Source organism: Panonychus citri, unplaced genomic scaffold (assembly GCF_014898815.1).
Source record: "Panonychus citri isolate SS breed McGregor unplaced genomic scaffold, ASM1489881v1 Contig00120, whole genome shotgun sequence".
NCBI classification, from domain to species: domain Eukaryota; kingdom Metazoa; phylum Arthropoda; class Arachnida; order Trombidiformes; family Tetranychidae; genus Panonychus; species Panonychus citri.
The window spans coordinates 102,656-126,778 of record NW_026515525.1 but is presented as its reverse complement, the minus strand read 5'-3'; the positions used below and the strand labels follow the sequence as shown (position 1 = coordinate 126,778).

Genomic DNA, 24,123 nt, shown 5'->3' with positions numbered 1-24,123 from the left:
AAGTTATGAATGAGTAAGAACCAATGGAATAATTAGATGGAGAAGATATTCTCATATCGATATTATTATTAATATAAAAGAGAAAATAAAAACAGAACTGGAAGAGAGAATTATCTTCAACTAAGAATAATTATCTCTTTGGTTTCTTTCTTATGATATTTTGACTCTTTCTCTCTGGGAATGGTTAAGAAAAAGATATTAGCTTGTGCGCATTTTGTTCAGAAGTGGGAAGAGAGAGAGAGAGAGAAAAACAAAATTCTGACTCACTGAGTTTCACACAAGTTTTACCATGAAATTCATGAGATCCTAATAGTTTTCATCTAACCACCAACAACATTAGATGTGCTCGAACCATTCAACTGAGCACAACGATAAAGTTTAAGGAAATAGAAAATAAGTCGAAAGAGTTGAAAAGTTTTCGAAAGAGAAAATAACAACAACAAAAAAGTTCTAAACCACGTTCAGTGTATTCAATTAATGGATAAAAATTATCTCCATAATGGAAATCTAATGATGCTGAGTATCATATCTCCTACTGTTAATACAATAATTAACAGCTCATTATATTTTCATGGTAATCATGATGACAATCGGGTTAATAACAACATCGATTCAAGTAACATGATCAACAATAATGTTTACAATTCAGTGGACTGGACAAGTGGATCATCATCAGCGTTTTCAATGATGACCACAACATTGAACTCCAATAACCATCAGCCCATTAATCATCTCAACATAGGAATAAGTCATGAAAATGAAAACGGAACTTCAACCACTCTCACTGAGCTCAATCAACTTAACGTTCTGGAAGTGACATCGTATTTGTGTCTATTTTTCCTTGGAGCTCCGGCCAATTTGATCGTTTTTTACAATATCTTCAAAAATAGTGCCTACAAACGAACTCGAAACGAATTTCTTTTATCCAATCTTGTAATCGCTGATTCAATTGTCACTTGTCTCATGATACCTTCAGAAATCATGTGGAGATTCAGTATAACTTGGATCTATGGTGTTTTCGCTTGTAAAGTGTTCCAATTTTATCGTGCCCTTGGGATCTATTCATCTTCGTCGATTCTTGTTTGTATCTCAATCGATCGTTTCATTGCCGTAATCTATCCGTTCAAGTACACTTCATGTGCCCAATTGGTGCATAAATGTGTTACCTGTGCTTGGATTATAAGTATAACTGCAAGTTTACCTCAGGTTAGTTAATAAGAAAAAAAGAATTCACTTGAAAAAATTTCATCAGAATCAAAGATTGACCATGGAAGGTGAAAATTTACTTATTACTTTGTGTCGACTTTTTCTCGTCTTTCCTGTGATATTTTATTCTGATATTTACTCATCAACTCGAACCAGGGAAATTAAAAGACTTGAGAAAGTTTCTTTTACTTTCTATCCAATTCATTACAGTTTTTTTTGGATCAATTATTCATGATAATCATTATCATGATCGTCTTTTCCTGAGTGAACTTTCATTTTCTCCTCTAACATTTGAATTTTGTTTTTCAAACAACAAGAAAAAATGAAAGATAAAAAGATGAAACTTAAAAACAATTTGATGAACTTGATGTGATTATTATTCACTTTTAACGATAATCATTCTCATCAATTTTATTTTTATTATTATCATCAGAATATATGGAATATGGTTTGATAGTTTTTTCTTTGTGTAATTGTATTGATGGAACAATAGACCAAATTATATTAGCATTCGGAAATATTATCATGATGAATTCAGACTATTATCAATTCAGCTCCAACAATTGCTACTGAAATGATTGATAACAGGATTTCAAAATGAATGATCAATAAAATCATCGTCAGTTTTTTCTTCTTCACCATGTAATTCATTTTCTCATGATTTTATCGAGTTATCATGAGTTATTATATCTTCGTCTTAAGGTTTACTTTTGAAAAAAAAGCTCGAAAATTACTTGGTACATTTTTTCTCTCACTATGAACAGTTGAACATGAAATCCAAGTTTTTTTTTCTTCTAATTCTCTGTTGAGATGAACAAAAAGTTCTGCTCTTATCTTTACATTTAGTAAGAGATTCAGTTATCTTTATCATGATCATCATGATCTTTTCACGAATGTACGTGTATCTATCATTTCTCTCCCATTATCATGGTTAGAATCATTTCTTTTCTTTCATTTAGTATTCCAGTTGAACTTTTCGATCGAATTTTATTTTTTCATCTATTGTTTCACTTTTTTTGTTCGAAAAAAATGTATTTTTATGAATAAGAATGAGGCCATTTGATTGTTTGACGAAATCTTGGTGACATTTTTCTTAGAGAATCGGCATCAATTCTGACAAAGTTAATACTTTTTCCTTTCTCTCTCTGAACATCCGAATATTCAAATCTTATTGGACTTTGAAACTTTATTCACACTCAAGTATCCAAAATTTCAACCTCCTTCTGATGCTGAAGATCATCATGTATTCATGGTTAATATTTATAACCATGAAATTGATAACATGATGACAGAATGTAAATATGAAAATTGAGAGAAAAAAGTTTTCTATGAAAAACAATAAACATTGTCAACAATGAGCTTCTCATGGAATCTTCAGCATTCAGAATATCATGAATCAAATTATTCGAATAGAAAACAAAAATTGTTGATAATTGACCCTGAAACTTGACAGTAAAAATCTTCTCAGAAGAGATAACTGCAGATTCCCATGAAAAGTTGACGATTAGATGTTATAAGGAAAAGAGAAGAGAAAAAAAGTTCCAAAAAATAATATTCTTTCCATACACAAATCGATGTTCATTCAACTCATCTAACTAATAAGATAAACAGAATCATGATGATGACTATTATCGTAATTCTGTTATAATGGTTGTTGACATTCAAATTATACAGCCACGGACATTAAGTTTCGTACACTTTCAATTAAAGTTGCGCATAGAGTTGGTTATCTAATCAATTTTATTTATCAATTTCATTTAATCAAAATCTTGTTGGAAAACCATCTTGCTCTATTACATCTTGCAGTCTTTGGGTAGTGAATCAACAAAGGACTTGAAATAGTCACAATTATTTTTTGAGTCCCAATTTAGCTTAATATTCAATTTCATTTCATCAATAGAATCAATTGAACAATTAGAATATAAAAATTCATATTTAAGATCACCCAAACGTTTTCAATAGGGTTGAGATCAGGAGGTAGCGGGTAGGCTCAAAAGCGTTACATTGATCTGATGTAACGCATTTTTTATTCAAACCATTCACGAACTAACGAAGATCGATGAGCGGGACAATTGTCTTCAACCCAAAAGCATTCGTTAGTCCCAAATCTTTCCTTATTAATTCAACACCAACCGTGTCCAAAATTTCTACATAAGTTTGTCCGTTAATCGAATCAAGAAAACGAATGGACCTAATCCTGAATAAGCTGCTGCTCCCAAATTGAAACAATTTTACGGCACAATGATCAGATTGATTAACATAACTTCCGTTATAACGACAGTTTCTAGGCCTTTGACTAGTTTTATTCCATCTTTCTCACTACTGAAACAACATTCGTCAACGAAGATACACTTCGTCCAATCGAACGATTCGTGAACCATTGCGAACTCAACTCTTCGTTGACGATGTTGAGTCTTAAGCTTACTTTGTAGCCGCATGGTGAGTCTTATAGCCTTCTGATCTCAAAACCTATGACCGTTCGGGGCGTTACAATTGAATCTAATTCGTTGTTAATTTTAGTAGAGTTTAAACGGATCTTCGATCGTTTCAAAAGAATCGACTCTTTTAGATGGCCATTCAATATGAAAGGCCTCTTACAGTTAGAGTAAAATGTGTTCAAATGTCCACGTTGATTGTATCTCATCCTCCATCCTTGAACCGTTGATGCTGGTAAGTCCAGTTCACTAGCTATCTCTGACACTGAAACCTTGTGATGTTAAATCGATGATTTTTAAACGCAGATCATTTTCTAGAGCCCTGGGCATCACTTCAAGATTTAATTTAAACTAAATTAACCAAAACAAAACAAATCAAAATGTAAATAAACCTAATAATCAACAATAGATTATGAAATTTTATCAATTTTGATTAGATAACCAACTCTATGCGCAACTTTAATTGAAAGTGTACGAAACTTAATGTCCGTGGCTGTATATAATAATTGTCACCAATGATGATGATTAAACAATTGAATTCTTAGTTGTAGTTGACATATTGATTTGAATGAATATCAGAACTTTGTTTGTTGGAATGCTAAGAATCACTTAGAACCTGGAATTCTGAGGATTTAGTATATGAGAGGAGAGAGATATTTCCCTGGAAAATGTTATCGTTTTATTCAGAGGGAGAATAGATTTTTATATCTGTGGGGGAAATTAAGTTGGACAGTGGGTGAAAAGAGTTCGAAAAGGTTTAAATATCGAAATTGTACAGAGAGAGAGAGAGAGAGAGAGAGAGAGAGAGAGATCGAAAAAAAAGTTTCGAGAAAAAGTTTGAAACATAAAACATTGTTCTTGTTTTTTAAAAACAAGAATTGTAACATAATAAGTTTGATCCTATGAACTTTTTCCCCTGAGCAAATTCAGAACAAGATGAACAGTCTTATCACTGGAAACATCCACAGGAAAACATTGTCCCCCTGTAACCTCTGTTTCCATCACTTTTTTACTCAACTTTCAATATATAAAACAACAGCTGAAACCTCAAACATATCCCGAGGCGATGATTGTTTCACTCAGATTAGATTTTCATTGTCACCAATGAAAAGAATTTACATTTTATTTATTTATCGGTTTATTTTTCCATGAGAATAAAAATATATACACAAAATATATCGGAAACCTGGGGAATATCAGATATCGCATGTGTATATAACGATTGATTATATAATTGGCTCTCAGGATAAACTGAACTGTTGACAGTAGAAAGAGAGAGATAAAACTGAACAAAGAATTCAAATAACTTGAAACTTATAGATTCTTAAGTTTTCCTTGGAGCAGTTTTCTTCATTTCTCTGGAAATTTAGGGAAACAAACTAGAGAAATAATAAAGTGCTAAGAACTTTATCACCGCCTCAGCTTTTTATTTCATTATTTCTTTATTTTATCGTTTTAATATTACCAAATATTTATCTAATAAAATAATAAAGGAATAACAATAATCATGGTGAGAGGTAATATCATGGAATGAATGAAATTGGCTTGGATTGATGGGGAGGTGGAAATTACAGTTTCAAGTTGTGAGTGAAATGAAGGGGATGCCGATTAAATTGCTCGAGAATTGAAATAGAAATTGAGTAAATTCAATCATTTTGTCGGAAATTTGTTCGGTTGATGAAACGTTTCCATGTAACTTTTTTTCTAAATCAAAATCTAAAACAATCATCATGATTATCATCTGAATCTTTTACAGGACACAAGGAGTAATTTTTTCATCCATGTATTGGATAAGAAAAGAGTATCAGAGTAACAAAAATACTTTTCGATTATCAGTCTATTCGTTTGCCTTTTCCTTTAAAATAAAAAGTCATTTTCTCAGAGTCAGAACCTTTCAAACACTCGAACTCCTTAAAGTAGCGACGAGAAAAAAAAAGTTCAATGAAAATAATGGTCTACAAAAATATCTTAAGTATCCCTTTGATAAAACAATAGATTCTCATCTGAACCTAATTTTAACTGGAACATTTTCCTCACCAGAATTGACTATTTGTCAGAATTTTTTTTTCTTCGTCTCCAAGCTCAATGTTCATATTAACCTTCAATCAGAATGAGAAATAAAAAGTAATGATAACATTTTGAATATCAACAATTCACTTGTCTCAATTAGGTGTTGACTATCATCTAACTCAAGGTGAACATTTGACCAACTAGACTGGTCAGAACAATAAACTAAATTTCAACTTGTATTGGTCATTTTTTGAATGGTCAATATCATTTAATTTATTGAAACAATCAATGATTTTCTGGCTCATTATGTTAATCAACGTAATAAGAAAATACCATTCAATCAATTTAATCATAAGACAATCAATTTATTACATAAAAGGTAATCTCATCAACTGACCAATTGATTGTTTACATTATACTATTTACCTTAATTGTTAGTTTTAAATGATTACTGGAAATCTGATTAACCTATTTAATCAATTCCGATTTCAATTGAATGAATGATTTAGTGTTGATCTTTTATCTAATTATAAGTAAAAAGTAATTTAATCAGTTAAACTACAAATTAGAATCAGATTTTTCTTAATTCAATACTATTAACCAAAATATTATTGATTAATGATTAAATTTATAATCAACTTTACTTTGATTATCTAAAGGTATTAAATTAGGATAATAATATTATAACACCAACAACAGGTAACAAAATAATAATAACTATTCATAAATTGTCCTTGTAAAAGTAGATTGTATTTCCTTAATCATTGCCCAATCAACAGAAGAGAGTCAAAAAAGAGTCAAAAAGTAGGTTCTTTTGGCCATTTTGACTCAATTTTGAGTCAAAATTTTTGATTTAAATTGAGTCAATTTTGACTGCGATTGAGTCAAAAATGAAAAGTTTTAGACATGCAAATTGCTCAAAAAAGAGTCACAATTGATTCAAAGGTTTGTCAAAATCGATCAATTTTGACTAATTTTCATTCAACTGTAAGCAAAGAAACAAATGATTCTTGATCTTACTAAGAGATTGGTCTAAATTCTGGACTCTCAAAATCATATTTCATTTTTTTATTGTTATCTAAGAATTAATGAGGAAATTGGATAATAGATTTTAATTTTAGTTTTATTCTAGATTTTATTCTAGTAATCAGAAATTATTTCATCAATTTATACAATCAAATATTTTAGTAATTCAAGAATCAATTATTTTATTAGTAGATTGATCATTTATTTCAGAATCATAAGTCTTTCATGGATTCTTGTTACACAAGATCATCAAAACATTCAATATCGAATATACTTGAATCAGTCGGTTCTTCAGTTTCATTTAAGCTATGCGAATCTGCATTTTCCCAAGGATCGTCTTGTGTATCTTCTTCTTCTGATCTTTTCTTTTCTGAGATAAACGATTCAATGAACATAACTCTTTCATAACCCTTCTTCGAACTTTTTTCTCAGCATCCTTGGAATATGAAAAGATATTCGATTTTCGAAATGTATGATCTGTGAAGAAACATTTAAATCAATTAGTATTGTTGAAAAAATGATCCATATTACAATTAATTATAAGTAAGATAACTTACTGAAAAAAGCTCTCAATCTTTCATGACCGATTTTTACATCGAATGATCCTTGCATTCTAGATCCATACGGATCTGGAAAGCTCCATATGAAAGACAAAGGATATTTAGCAATACATGACAATTTATGAGCTCTTTCAAATTCATCAAAATCTTTCTTATCGTAAATTTTTTCCAAGAACCACATCATCAATATAAGATCGAGGAAAACTGAATTTCACCAACGCATAAGCAAATGATTCTGGATTGGATGACTTCTTGTTTAATTGCAGCCTCGTAAAGGTCCAATCTAACTGAATCAAACCTTCGATGAAGATCTGATTCTAATTTAATAGAAAGAAGAAGATACTCGGAGATTAATTTTCGTGTTTCAAGCCAAAAGCTGCAAAGGTTCACCTTAACACTTAATTTGTATGTAGAATCAATTTCAGGAACAGAATATGAAAGTTCCTTTTCATTCTCTTTCTTAAGATCGATTATCTTTCGAAATTATCGAGAACATTAATGTTGAAATCAGAATAGATCCTGTGGTGTCAAGGTTTGAAAGGACAGATGATCTTTCACTCAGTTCTTGAACTTGGTTGTTTATCTTTTCCATCGTAGTTTCAATAAATGATTGATCAAGATTACTTTCAGATCTCTTCTTGACAATTGTTGATTCACGGACGATGTTTCTTTGTCATTCACTTTTATCGGAGATTTTGAGATCTTTGATCTTTAATTACGGACTTCGAGTTGATGATAGAGTTCTCATCATTAGCTTCTTTCGTTCGGTTCCAGTGAGCTTTGAGCGGATTCGATGATTGAAAGATCACATATGAACATTTTTTCATACTCAGACGCTGACAAAACTCGAAAAGGGGGAACATCTGAAACATCATCCAGTGGAACATGAGAGAATTGAATAACTTGATTCCGTATTTTTTTCATCTTTGGTAACCCTTTCCATGAACTGTTTTCATTTATATTCTTTGTAAACAGATTTTAAGAGCCAACGGAGTTTCTGAATATCAAAAATTCAATGTTATTTTTGAAAAGAACAACAAATTATGTTAGTACTAACCTCCTAGAGCAATGAATGATCCACGAAAAAGTAAATTGTTTACATCAAATTTGAAACAGTTGACTTTAGAATCGAGAAAACTTGAAAATGGAAGATCAATTTTAGATTCAGTGAAATTTTTAGTATCGACTTTCATCAAGATCGGCTGCTTCTGTTTAATTTCGTCACAAATAATGAAAGGAAGAACAATGGCGTAAATAAGATCGAGCTCAAGTTGTTTTGTCAGATTAACAGATCTTTTAACACTTAGACCTTTTTCTTCCAGGATCTGAGAAATTTGAGTCGTAAGAGTTGAGTTTATCGTTGATCCCAAAGTTAGTGGTGGATCCAAGACTTTTTGTTGATCTGTTGATCTTTGATGGCGCTTGAAATTCCCAAACACTTTCACTTGTTGTTTGTTTTTAGGTAAACCAACGGCTATTTTTGACTTTTTCATAGTTGAAAGACTTTTTCTTTGAGATTGAATTTCACTGGTTATTATCATCGAAATAGAAACACTTTGATCACAAATTGTAGAAAGATTGACTCAAATAACAAGTATCATTGTATTTATATCAAAACTTGATTGCGAAATGAGATTTTAATCTGATTGGGTTTGATTGCGGTTAGATTGAGGTACATATTTTGAAGAAAAAGAAAATAGTTCGAGGGAAAAACTTTTGGATCTAATTTTGGACCAATGAAAATTGAAAGAAAAAAAGATCCTCTATGTTGAACATTGGATACAAATTAGTCTAATTAAATCAGAAAATTTGAGAAATTGAACAACCAATAGAGGATCATTTAGGTATTTTCTACCTATCAAAAATTAGAAAATTGAAAAAGATGTTTGAAAAATTGAAAAATTGAAAATAGAAATTTGATTAAATTGAGGTATGTAAAATAGAAATACCGAATTGTTGATCAGATTTGTTGATTTTCTGAGCAGCAACAATTTGCGCAAGAATTTCCGCGTTCGCTGGATCGGTCAAGAAAGCCAATGTTCGAGGATCAATGATTTTTTAGCGCTACCAGTCGAAGAAGATGATTTGTTGAACAATTTGATTCTTCATCACCAGCACTTTGTATTTCAGATTGAGGACAAGACTTGAGCTTTTTCAATTCCGGTTGAGTGGTATTTGATACTTTTCGCTTGCTTGAAGAAGTAGGAATGGATTGAGTCATTGGTAGAAGACCAGCTTGAGATTCCGAAGCAACACTAGTGTGAATACTAGAATTAGTTTCAATTCCAGACTCAGATGATTCATCGAATGATCTAAGATTCTCGTTAGCTGATTTATTCACATCTTTATCCTTGATGATTGTTGGTGTTTGGATCGGAGTACTTGTTCTAAAAGGTTCTGGCATTTGTTGATTTCCGTAGCCTTCTTTGATTTCATGAGAAGATTGATTCATATTCTTGTCGGAATCTTGATCAACACTAGAACTAAACAATTGATTTGGAGGAGATGATTCCAAGTAGTTGATCTCTTCACCATTTTTATCTTCACCCTGAATATCACTAAGAATATCGTCATCATCGTCAAATTCAAAGTTATCATCATCAATTGATTTTTGATCATTTTTAGGTGAAGATGGTTGTGAGTCCATGTTAGGTATTTCCGCTTTCTCAGGCTCCACAATTTCTTGGTTATCATTTTCAACTGCGTTTTTAGATCTTTGCGAAGAAGAAAGACATTCAGACTTTTCATTTCCAGCATCTTTTTCATTGTCAGAACCTTTACCATCACCTGAATGTTGATCCTGGATCTCTGATGACTTTTCTTGATGTTGATCTATTGCATTTTGATCATAAGAGTCGATTCCCTGCACGATTTGATCCTCTTTTGGCAATGGTGATCCTACAGTCATAGTAACAACAGGCATAATGATCCCTGATCTTCTTGTTACTCTGGATGTTTGAGAAACTGGACTTTTCGTGACTCTAGATCTTCGATTCTTTGGTGGAAGAATGATAGGATCATCATCAGAATCTTTTTCACTTTCATAATGATCAAACTCATCGTCGGATGAGTCATTCTCAATATTATCCCAGCCTCTTGATGCATAAATCTTGGTTCTTTTGTAATGAATCGCTTTTGATAAGACTGTACTTAGATGCTTTTCAGTTCCAATATCGTACGATTTTTTCCCACATTTTCTCAATGTGTGATCAATGAAAGCTTGATATCGTGAATGGCCAAGTTGTTTATCCACAGATTTTTGTGATTCATTTGAGTTTACACTCAAAGGATCTTGTCTACTCCAGATTTCCAATAAAGATGTTCTTCCACCGGATCCTTTAATAGTCACTCCCGTGATCCAATGATCTGGAAAGCATATCTTTGCCAGAGCTGTGATCACTTGTGAAGGTTCACGTTCATGGAACTCACTTGGTAAAGAAGCTATGGCTTTCTTGTACTTTGATGTTTTCACAGGTAGAATACCTTCAATAAAGGTAACATTTTCTTTAACTTCAGTCTTGTCATCTTCACTGATGATTCTAAGATCACAAGAGATTGAATCTCCAACATTTTCAACAGCTTTCGAAAAAGATCTTTCAATATTTTCTATGATCTCAATTAATTGATTCTGTATTTGAGCCAATTCATTGAAAAGATTTTTTAGTGGATTATTGATTGGAACAGTCTTAGCTGTTTCAGAATATTTTCTAATATTTTCTTTCGCTCTATCTATCAATTCTTTGATAGAATCTTGATCTTGGCTTGAATGAATCTGTTGATCCTTAGAGCTGAACACCTTTGAAGATCCTGGATTTTCTTTGGTGATCGAAGTACTTGGAATATTACAAGCTGATGAACTATCATCGGAAATTGTCAACACTTCGGACGTTTGTGGTGTAACTTTAGACTCAAGTTTGCTCATTGTTTCAACGTGATCGATAAAGCTTTGAAATTCTTTCGATGAAATTGGTTTGAAATTAGATTTTGAAACACGAGTCACTGTGATATTTGGAATCGAGAACCAATGAACTATTTTATTAGCCAGATTAGGTAGCTTTTTTTCCTTGACACGGAAGCAAAAGGCTTTATAAAGAGCTAAAAGATCTTTAGAATCATCTGTTGAAGAAAAATAAATGATTCAATAACTAGATATCAAAGATTCGAATAATTTACTTACCACCGATACAGACGATCATTGATGTTATTGGTTTACTACCAAAAACTTGTACCTGGACAATATTGTTAGTATGAATTCTATCTGGTTTAATATCAATCGGAATCTTGTTTCGATGAACCTTGAATCCCAGAGGAATAGTTTGTTCTGCGTCACTTTTATTCTGGATTCGCACCAAAGCGACCACAACCTTTTCATTCTTCATCAGATTACACAAAGATCCCACCAAAGTGGTTTGATTAAAAATAAATCTCGGATTTTTTTTCGATTGACGAGCTGAAATTCTGAGATTGTAGCACTTTCTCTGATTAGCAATGTCCATAAAATTTAACAGAAAAAAGAACGATTTTTCACTAGCACTTTAAGATGTTGTTGGTACTAAAACACTTATAAAAATGTGGTTAAATTGTAACAATTAAAAAACGTTTTTAAAATGATTAAAAAACCACTTCCTAAATTGATTAGATCAAAAGATTTAATTTGTTCCGCTTTCTTGTGATAAGCTAATCAAGCTCTGTTTCCATAGTAACAAAGATAAAAGAATTTAAATTGTTCTATTCTAAATTTAGAATAGAACATGTGTTTGTCTGGAAAACAACGTGTTGCTTTAATTTTCTATTTGTATTTAATTAAGAAGTTAATTCAAATTTAATTATTTGTGTAAATGTTTGATTTGAGTTGATCCTTAAAATTTGTTCTTTAATTGTTTTTATCTTATATCTAATTTCCACAAAATGAATTCATTAAATTTATCTAAAAGAAGTGTAAATAGAAAGAAACGTTTCTTTCACCTCTGTCAGCAAAGTGATTATCTCGCTTCTTTGCCAGATTTTGAAGATTCTCGCGTATCAATTGAGACCGATTCTGACAATCAATCTCAACATGATCAGGATATTAGATCAATTTATGATAGTGATCGCTCTTCAAGTGATACTGAGATTCTAGATTCTCAAAATCAAAGTGCTGACCCACGGCTCAAGAAAAAAGATTATTGTGAATTGGTGATATCAGCACTATTCAGTCGCTGTAAATTAACTTTGACTGCTACTGAATTAGTGATAAACATTTTCAATGATCTCAATATTCGTTTTTCAAATGACCCTGTTATTCTACAAAGTCCAAGATACTTATGGGATAAAAGAGCCCAAAAAAATCCAGTGGAAGTTTATGTTCTTTGTTCAAGTAACCACAGTCATGGTCCATTCACGGGTGAGCCCTCAAAATATGGTTCATATGAGTGTGATAACGTCGAAATACAAGCAGAATTAAAGCCCGAGAATTATTTTCTTCGAATCAAACTTAAAGATCAGCTAGAAAATTTTCTACCTACAATTCCCGATTCACAATTTGTAAGGTTCTATGATCATGAATCAATTGATGATATTAGTTGTTCACAAATTGCTAGAGAGATTAAATCAAAGACTCCAAATGAGTTCAGATTAACACTTTCAATACATTCAGATGAAGTGCAAGTTGGTAATAGTTCCAGTATAAAAATTTTTCCGGTCTTTATTTCATTGAACGAGTTAAAACCTGAATTTCGACGGAAGCACTTTTTACTTGTTGGTCTCTTTGTTGGTCGATCAAAGCCAGATGTCACGTGTTATTTAGGACCGATTTGTGAAGAGTTGAAAGCTCTAGAAAAAGATCCAATATCATGGCGGAATCAAATTGGGACTACATTCAAGGCCACGTTTCATCTCATCGCTCTAGTTGCAGACGCTCCTATGAGAGCTTATTTACGTGGATCTCGTCAATATAATCACACGTATGGGTGTGATTGGTGCTTGTAAAAGCGAGTTCATCATCAAGAGGTGCAAGAATCTACCCGAATCTCGAGGAAATCAACTTAGACGAGTTAAGAAGATCTAAGAATGACTTCGATTCATTCGAAAGATGTGAAAACAATGTTCTCGATCAAATTTCTCAGGATCCGTCTTCTCGATACCATGGAATTATTGGTGGATCACCTTTATTACAGTTATCAAGTTTCGATATTGTCAGAAGTACTGCAGTTGAGCATATACTGCATGATTCTTGGTGTCTTAAGAAGTCTGATCTTACGTGGCTGGTTAGGAGAAACGGTGACAAATATCTTTGAGCAAAGAGTCGATAGAACATTTTTCAGAAAAGAAATTTCTAACAGGATTTCCAAGATCTGTGTTCATTCTGATATCACAAGACCACCAAGGACTTTCGATCTCATAAAATATTGGAAAAGTTCGGAATACGATTCATTCATTGTATATTATTTTCCAGGAATCGTGAAAGGGTTGTTAAAGCAAGTAATCAATCATTTACTGTGCTTCATTCTGAATCTTTCAACTTTCTCACTGTGGCCCAGTTACTCAGGAACTAATATCTGAACTGAAAATTTGATTCGTGAATTCAGTATGGAGTAAATGAGATCTATGGACCAACATTTATGACTTATAACACATATTAAGTCATTTACCGGAATCTGTTAAAGATCTTGGACCTCTAAAACATCTCATCTTATCCATTAGAAAATTATATGGGATACTAAAAGACAAGGTTCGAAGATCTTCAAATATTGCACCATCTTTAGTAAGAATCTTTATGAATGATTTCAAGTACTTTGAATTTCTTAATAAGGTGTCTGATTGGCCTCTCAGTGAAAGAGAAATCAAGAATTTTGGTTTAGAGAGTAACTTTCATGAAATTGTGGATCCAAAAATCATTACCATTCGAGAAGATGAACCAACAGATTCAATGGAATATTTAGATTTCATTTTGGAGATCGGTTCAATGAGTGATGATCATTTGGCTCTGAAAGTGAAATTTCTAAAGACGGTATCATTTGATGGCAAGCGATTCTCAACCGAGAAATATTCAAGTGACAAATTAAGACGAGATTCAATCATTAAAACTAGTGATTCAAAGTATATGAATATTGTTTCCATTTTCCAACTAGGATCGAATATACAAGCTTTGTGTCAACAAATTGATGTGTTGGATTTTAAAGTGAATTTCAAAGGATCTACTGGAAATTTTTTGTTTCCACTTTCTCATATTTTCGAGATTAAAAAATTCTCAGATATAAGAACATTGATCAATTTATCCCAAGTATCAAAAGTGTTTCATCATAAAAGTACAAGCTTCCTACAAATACCACAAAGATTTTCTGGTTGAGCCGTTTCTCATCAATTACTAGTTTAATTTGGCTTTAATTTTCCAAAAGTGACATCAATTTTTCTTGTTGGTTTCTTTTTTCTATTTTCTGTGATTATTCTTCTTTTTTATATGAATTAGTTTCTAATTCGTATATTGAACGTTTCTTCACCTAAACAACAAAGAAAAAAGATTCTAAATTCGATATTTTTCGCAAATTCTTCAAATCAAAATTTTCTCTAGAAAAGTGAAGTGAAATTAGCTTTTTTTCATCCATTCACTTTTATTCTATTCTATTTTCTGTCCATTTCATTCATTTTATTTTTTCATTCCGTTCAATTTCTTGTTCTAATTTCTTCAATTATTGTGATTTAAGTCATTTTCATTGTGAATTATCATCATATTTGTGTTCATCGAAATAATAAGCAAAAGATCATAGAAAAATGGCCAAATGTAAGTATTGATCCATGTGAAAAAAAGCTTTTGTTTACATCCAGTTTCGATTCATTTTTCAATTTCAATTTTCCTTTTCCTTTTTTTTCTTTTTTTATGCTAATTTACTAACGATCAAAGATTCCAAACCTCAACAATACAGCTCTTTAAAAGGTTTCTCCTGGCTCGATTAAGAAAAGGATCAAGGGAAAAATCGTAATCAAAGAAAATCAATTTAAAGAAAATATCATGAGCTATTTCAATGTTGTTGAAAAAAAGCCAAAAGTCAAAGAAATTGTACCAACCATCAACAATTGTCTTTACGAAAAATTTAAGAAAATGGAAAACATTGATCAAGAAGAAAATGATTCTGAGATCATGGATTTTTCACAAGAAGTTAAACCTATGGAAACCTGTTGATTCTTTTTGGTTTTTTATTCTTGCTTACAAAGATCTTATATTCATCTTATACCTATGATCTTATATCTATTTATTTCATGTTCAAATTTTTTCAATTTCAATTTATTTCTTGTTACCAAATATCTTTATACTCTTACTTTTGTCAGAATCTCAGAATCATGAATTCCATCAATCCAATTATACCAAATTATATCAAAGTCAATTTTGAATCAAAATTAAAACAACCATATTTATTCCTAGAAATTGAAATCAGCGCTAAAAATCTAATTTCTTCGAATTTTCAGTCCATGAATCAAAAACTCAAGAAAATGATCTTTTCTGAGATTTGAGTCTTTTGAGTCCAATAATTTTCAATTGCAATCAAAAATTTTGATTAATTTTTGACTCAAATTTTGACTCAAAAGTGAGTCAAAAAACATTCATTTTCGTTCAAAAAAAATCAATATGTTGATGGGGTGTCCAGTAACTGGAACTGGATTAAGTTTCAATTTTCAATTTTCAGTTGTTATCATTATTATTATTTATCTGGCCATTTGTATTGGTCAAGTTACATGTTATTTAAACCATTGAACTGACCTTGAGATGAAATAAAGTTAATACGTTAAAAATGATAACGATAAATTTGATAGACTGTTGTATATATTTTGACAATTCAATAATCACCAAGCCTTAAACTAACTTTAATTAACAATCTAAAAAACTTTCTGATACAATGATAATCATGATTAACTGACCAGTGTGATGTCATAAACCTTCAAGTAATCAAGGATGAAATTCATTTAATAATTTGACAAGGAATTAAAGTTACAAGTCAATTTCAATTAACGTCATCCAAGTTTAATTGTTTGATTTAATCGTACCAGATTCATATTACTGATGGTCATCTGAAAAATAAAACTTGAACATATTAATGAAAAAAAGATTAACCTGAACATTAGACTCGAACTGACCAGAACCCAATGTCCAAGTAAACAGAATCATCTTTATAAGACTCTTAAAGCTTAACTTGAATCATATTTTACTTTAATCATCATCATCATCATCATCATGATATCAACTCAAGTTTGGAGATAACAATTCATCAAAATGAATCAGTGTGACCAGAAAATCATGTTTTCATATTACTATTACTAAATATAAATAGTAAATGTCAAATGTTTGATTGTCACCTTTAATTGACACTCATCTCAATCATGATCATTTAATAATTTCAAGATTAAAATCAGAACCTTGAGTTTCATGAGGTTTGTTGAAACAGAAAATTATATTATCATAAATGATACAATATTCAATTAGGTTAATTGTTTCCTTCAATATTAACATTTTGTGTGAATAATAAAAATTTACAATAAAGTTGAACAATCTAAAAGTTTTTTATTACTTCATTTGTATAATTGTTAAGCCAAAGGTTTTACTGAAAGTTAATTGTTGAAAGTATCCACAAATAATGCTACTCAATTAACTCATTTCAATGACTAACAATATTGTTAATCATTTTGCTAATTAAATAATCTATTCAATTATCAATGTCAGAAACAGTGGATTGTCAACAAAAGTGCAAAAAAAAGTATTCGAGCAAAGTTTTATCAAGGATAACATTTCATGGGAATTACTTTCGATTATCATGAATCTATGAAAGTTCTGAGTTGGAACTTTTTTTTTATTCCTTTTCTTTTCTATTAACTCGTATAATATATATCTATGAATTTTGTCCCTCGATTATACAATATCACCCAGAACTATCATTCAAATTCAGATTCATTATCATGATTATATTTATTATATGTTGATTCAACAGAGTAACCTGATTATATCTTTGACCAAGAGGTAAATAAATCATCATGTTGTTATTGTTTTCTTTGCCGATTCTCTCATCAGAATCGTTGATGATCATTATCATTAAATTGTCTTCATCAATTGATGAATTTAGCTGATTAATCAACTGGGATTATAATGAGTAGATTAAATTTTCTGATCAACATTCTGACAATCATTTCCGTTGATATAACATCTGATAGTTTTTTTTTCATGCTGTAATAATATTAAGCTTCCTGTTTGAGATGAGAAAAAAAATTCATTTCAAATTCATGATATGTTATCATGTTTTTCATGGTGAAAACAACGATATATTACTAGAATTGAGAGAGAGAGAGATCTGAACATGATCTTAATCTAATGTAAACAATAATCAAAAACTACAGAGGAAAAACTATTATCATGGTTATCACAAATTTCAAATTCATTTTCTCAAAGTATAATTTCAGATTCTAAAGTAAATATTAATAATGATAACTTTTATCGGTTTGAGAATCTGAATCACAATCATTATCGTAAGTTAATTATACTGAGACATGATTAAATTCAGGTGATGGGTTCAAGTTTGATGAGTTTGAAAATTAATTAATTGTGCTTTCGGTGTAATTTTGATTAATCAAATTCTCAATTCCAATTCCCGTTGGAATCTCATCTTATTTCATATTAAGTTCATTATTCATGTTTCAGGGAATTTAAAATTATGTTTAGGAGGAAAAGTTTCACCCAATCAATAAGTAACTTACTAATTATCTTCCTCATTGATTTAATCTGATTATAATTAACGGACTTTGATGTAATTGCTGATTGAAAATTGTCAGATCTTAGAATCACTGATCATGATTCCTCCTGAATCTCATGAAAATATTACTTCCAGTATATAGGAATGGAATAGTTTTAATAATATCTAAGAATTTAAGTTCATGGAAAGCTAATTATGAACATAGAGGGAAAAAATATTCGATATCGAGAATTTCCCGCTCCTATGTAATGGATTCTTTACCGAATTCTGAAAGAGAAAATTCTGTCGATTTTTCATCACAGAATTTATACATTTTTCTTTGAGCATTTAATTTAAGGTTCTATGGATGTTACATGCTCGTTTTCACTTGAAAATTAGTGATATGTTTTCATGAAAGCTCTAATTAATCCAATCATGAGGCTTCTGGTTTCTATCTGGTTACTTAATCATTGAATTTATCATGAATGGAAATGAGCTAACGAGAGAAAAGTTCATATAATATGCTCATTATCATGAAGATCATGAGGATAATAAATGAAACATTCAAGACTCTTAATGCATATTAGATAATATTATTGTTCGCTATTATCAGTTTCTATCATGTTATCTTCATGATCTGATTTTTTTTCTCTCTCTCTCTCTTACTTGAGCAGAACTTATCCCGATAATGTATTACATTTACTTGGATTATTATCGCTATCATTAAAATTGAAAGGCAGAGAGCCAAAGGAATCGTAATCATAATCAGAGTCAGGATCACAATCAACTGAATTAAAGCAGCAAGATTGAAGGATAGAGAATAAAAAATTATGTTCTGTTCTGGATAACATTGATTACGAATTAAGGAAAAAAAGTGATTCAACTTGAAATGTGAATACTGACAATTTGCTCATCAACATGAGTCTCAGTTCTTATCATTTATTCATGAATGATAACTTTTACTCCATTTGTTTGTGTGGTGGTGTTAGTTTTTTTTCCCTACACTCATCATGGTAATGATCAGTTGGAATCCATGATCAATATGAATCCAGAATTACTGGTTAACTGGTTATTAAAAAGAATACCCTGGATTCCAATCAGCTTCATTCTTAAGGTTCTAACAAGCTAGTTATCTATTTGGAACTGAATTAAGGTGAAATGAAGGCGAATAATTTCCTGAATTTAATCTTACTCTTTTTGTCTTTATTATCAATAGAAAAAGGAATGAGAAAAAAAAAGTCTCGAACAAATTTCGAGCAAATCTTTTCATCTCAACAAAAGATTAGGAAACTTTTTTTTTCTCTCAAAGTTTCGATTAGAATCTGATGAACAATGATGATGAGGAGAGAGAAAAAAAAGTTCTACTTTCGATTTGTCTTTATGTCACCAAGATGGAAACAAAAAAAAACGTAAGAAAAAAGTTCATCAGAATCCATAGATTCAGATGAGATGAGATTCGGCGAAAAGTTAAATCGAGAAACTTATTAATCGTCATAACTCATGAAGATCATTGTTCATCAACGTCAATTAATCAATCGGTGTAAATCAATCATCGGTAACGATCAACTTAAAGTAAATCTTGAAGCCTGTTGTTAGAAATACAATTTAATCCAACAATTAAAACTTTCTTCCAATTAATCAAACAGAGAAAATCTAATTTCCAATCTAATAGCTTATCCAAAATCTCATCATCTCTCCCCTGAAACTTTCACCTTTTAGTATTTAGACTTGATTTTTAAATTGAATCTGAACTCTTTTTTTCATATTACTTTAATTAATCAAAATTTGTACTAAATTAATGAATCCCCTGGATGATTGAAACTTGAACTTGCTTTGAATTAACTGAACTTTTTTCAGCTTCCATTTGAAAATCAACCATCAGCATGAACATGATGATGATTATGATGAACATTATTAACTAACTTTTTTTCACCCTGAAAATTTTTAATTATGAAATTTAACCTGGAAAATAATTATACTGATTAAGTTAATAATTGCTGTTGGATTTTTACAAGAATTAACTCAATTAAATTTAATTCAATCAACAACAATAAAAACAAACAAACAAACTCATTATAATACTAAAAATTAATTACCATTGAAAATTTCTCATGATTAATTTTATTTCATTGATTTAATGATTTTCATTTCCAATTGATGGACAATTTTACAAGTCAATCGTTTCAGAAATCATTTTCCATTAACAATTAGTTGATTACAAGTCAACTCTAAAGCTATAATATTAATAACATCTCTCTGAATTCATCACCATGTAATTAATTAAAATGATTAATTAGTATAATAAATAATAACAATCAACTTGGATGTAAAAAAAAACTCCTTTAGGTCAACAAATGGGAAAATTTTTCCTCTCGTTGAAACTGTAAACATTAACGAGTATCATCAGCATCTTCATGACTTGAATTTAAAACTGAATCAAATTAATCATGAAAATCTACAACGTGACTGAATAATTATCATTAATAATTTAAATCACTTGACGATAAACACTTGATAATATTAAATAATACAACAAGGACTGATAAATAGGCTTGGAATTGGGGGAAAATAATAACAATTGTTGGTGAAAAGTTTCAATGGAAACCTGAATAGTTTCAATTGATTTCTGTGTCTAATCAACAATCAGAAAAGTTGAATCAATGATTGAGTGATAAAAAATCATTAACTTAAAGAGGATCAATAATATAAACTGTTGATTTGGAAAAGTTAATGAGTTTGAAAGTTTTTCCTGTTCCTTTTTCAATAATGATAATAATCACTCCCTGGGCTCATCATGATTCTGATTGTAATTGAGTTTCAATTTTCTTAATTTACTGATTGATTTTCATTTCTGCTCTTTAAGATGGTGCTGTTCAGTGTTCAAGCTCACCCTGAAATCAGCGATTACACCCAGTGTGTTGATTTCGACGCTTTCACCCAAGAGTGGCATCGGAAATTGTATAATATTTTTAGCCTTTGCGTTGTTTATGTTATACCTTTGCTCATAATCATCATTTGTTACACTGGCATTTGTATCAAACTATTTGCCAACTCAAGATGCCTTGGTAATGTTAAAGGTAAGCCTTTAATTGTTTATTTCAATCATTGATTACAATTTAATCAGATCAATCGATCAGAATCTCAACTGTCAACCAGAGTTTTATTGTTCTATTGGTTGAATTTTGAGTACAATAGTTGACGTTTGATCAAAGTTTCTAATCAACATTTAATCGCCTCAGGATATTGTTTGATTCGATCTTTGATACAATTAATTATTGTTCGCAATCAGATTAGAACGACACATTTTCCACTTTTAATCTTCGAACTTTTTTTTTCTTTCCAAAAGCTCTCGAAATCCCTAAGTTTTTCTCGGAAAATCTCAAATCCTCTTTAATTAACTTTAATCACACCAAATTGTAGAATCTAATGTAATCTCAACAATATATTATCTCTAATTAGCTAAAAATTTTCTTCGTTTTTCAATTCTTTTTAGTTAAGAACCCAACTCTTTTTTGGTCATAAAGTTTTCGAAGAGTATCTTAAAAATATCGTCCAATTTTAAGGCGAATCATCCAGACGGAAGTTATTTGAGGCCAAAGTGCCAAATTCGATATCTTATAGTGACCTAGCTATTAATTATTATACAACTCTAATTATTATCAACTCTTATTTGAAACATTTTAATTCTTTTTCGAACTCGATTGAAATTTCTCAGAACGAGATTAAGAGAATACTCTCTCTCTCTCTCTCTTGCTCAGAGAATTATTAATATACAATGTAATGGTCACTACAACGGGTACGATTGTTAGGTCAGTATTGTCGATTATGTGAGTTCGAGCATCGAGATTATCCTGATGATATTGTCTTTCACTAATTAGAATTTAAATATTTAAATTCCCATAGATTTGGTTGCTATATAATTTTAGGTTAAATTGGTTGTTCGTAATAAATTATCCCTTAATTGTGCTGTAACTTAATGAATTTGCTCACTTTAATTGTGATCCATGTTAATTAAATAAGCTAGACAAATGATGGACAGTTAGCTGAAAATAATGATCACAATTAAATTGTTAAATTAATGTAATAACATTGATCTGAAAAATGTTCATCTCCTGTCGAGTCTCTGAATTTAGTTAACTCGCTAAATTTAACTCAGTTTAAAATGAAATTTATTTGTTTAGTATAATTCAGTTTGAACCAATTGTGATACAATTAACGTTCAAATGGTTAATATCATGATAATCATGATCAAAGTTAAACAAATTATTTTTTTTTTCTGCTCAATTCAGTCAGTGAATACAAGTAATTTATGAACAAGCTAAAAGTTCATTCATTCAGTTTATTCAAGTAACATGATGCAAGTTCATTTATCATGTAGATATATTAATAGAATGACATTTGTCACCATCACTTTATTGTGATAAACCGGAAAAAATCGGAAGTTGATTATTGTCGATATTTCAAGAACAGGAAGTTGCCTGAAAGTTTCATTAACTTGGAGAGAGTTAATTCCGAACATGTTATATGTAAATCATTAAATTAAATGATGAGTTTAGAATTAAAATCGAGAATAATAATGGATAATTGAATTAGGACAATTTCCTAAACACAATTTTCATCATTTAGTTGACAAAATCGTTTTCTTAACTGAATGAGAAATAAATTCCATACAATTAACTTTATATAACTTATATTGGGTTGATCAGAAAATCTGATTAACACTCAAGACAAAACCAATTGATTAATCATGAAGTTCTGGTTGAATATTATTATATTATTCCTCTTGGGGAATATGTTACAAGAGAGGGGGAAAAAAAGATCATTGATAATTAATAACAATCTACTCGCTCAGTTCTGATAAATGACAAGTAAATTAACGATTATTTTTTTTTCGAAACTTTTTCTCCTCTAATTAATGTTAAGCTGCTTTTGACGATTGCTGGAACAGTTTGTCTTCCGTTGAGCCTTCAACATCATTATCCTCATCATCTCTCCATCAAAATCACACTACCAATCATCATTACCATCGATCATCTCCTTCAACAGCAACAACAACAACAACCTACACCCGAGAAACTGAATCTCTTGAGATTCTCCCTGCTCCAGAATCCAGTGTAACCGCGAAACGTCAAAAGATTCAATCTCGAGTTCTAAAAGAAGCTTTCATAATAATATTAGCATTCATCATATGTTGGTCTCCTTATGTGATTGCAGTGATCTGGTATCAAATTGATCGTAATTCAGCTTCTCAGATTAATCAAGACCTTCAGGCGATTCTCTTCATGTTTGCCGTATCCAACTCATGCGTCAATCCTTACATTTATGGTAAAAGTTTCGTTTTCCGTAATTTTTGAAACTTCACTTATGAAAAGAGAGAGAGAAAGAGAGAGAAAGAGTGAGAGGGAATATAAAGATTCATTCATCATCATGTTCGTCATCATAAACTTCATGGACTTTCAAACTAAAAACCTGATATTCAGCAATTCAACTTTGTTGTTGAGGAATAACAACAAAAATGAGAAAATAAAAACATTCTAAATCTATGGAATCCCGAGAATCATCAGAATTTGAACAGACAAAAGAAACAAAATCTACTAGCAGAGCATTTTCATCACTTTCCACCTTCGAAGACTTTTTATCCTCATCCTTTTCTTTTTCCTTCATCCTTACCACTTATTTTCACCGTTATATTTATATAACTAAATCTCAGCTTAACCTAAAGCCTTACTATTACATCTGATTCCTGTTTCAATTGAAATAATCATGTTATCATCATGCTACACCGAATATCATTCAAGTTTATTATTACAAGACGATGAACTTTTTTTTTCATTTCATTCATATTTTACTTTAATCTTTCACTATTTAATCAAGAAAAAGATTACACAATAATATGTTAACCTCACCTGAGTGCCCAAGGAAATACATAATAATATTATATCAAATATTGAAGTGGAAGTTCACAAGTTAAATAAGGGTGAATATGTACAAACATCATGTTGAGAAATTTGGAAATGAAATATTCTGATAAGATTTGATGGAAAATAAAAAAAAAGAACAACTTTTCAAAAAATAAACTCCATGAATTCCCTTGTAATAAATAACCATAATATGCTACCAACAGAAATACCTTGAATTTCAATGAATAATAAAAGTTTAGAAACTTTTTAATATTGGAAGATAAATGTCTGTCTC

General features: G+C 30.5%; 1 protein-coding gene across 1 annotated transcript; it reads left to right on the top strand.

The window, feature by feature from the left end:
* Positions 1-302: 302 nt before the first annotated feature.
* Positions 303-24,052, top strand: LOC128390471 (adipokinetic hormone/corazonin-related peptide receptor variant I-like). The gene is made up of 3 exons (XM_053350196.1): positions 303-1,206; positions 20,792-21,005; positions 22,852-24,052. Exons 1-3 carry the CDS (start codon positions 478-480, stop codon positions 23,280-23,282), a joined length of 1,374 nt encoding a protein of 457 aa, XP_053206171.1. The 5' UTR covers positions 303-477; the 3' UTR covers positions 23,283-24,052.
* Positions 24,053-24,123: the final 71 nt, after the last annotated feature.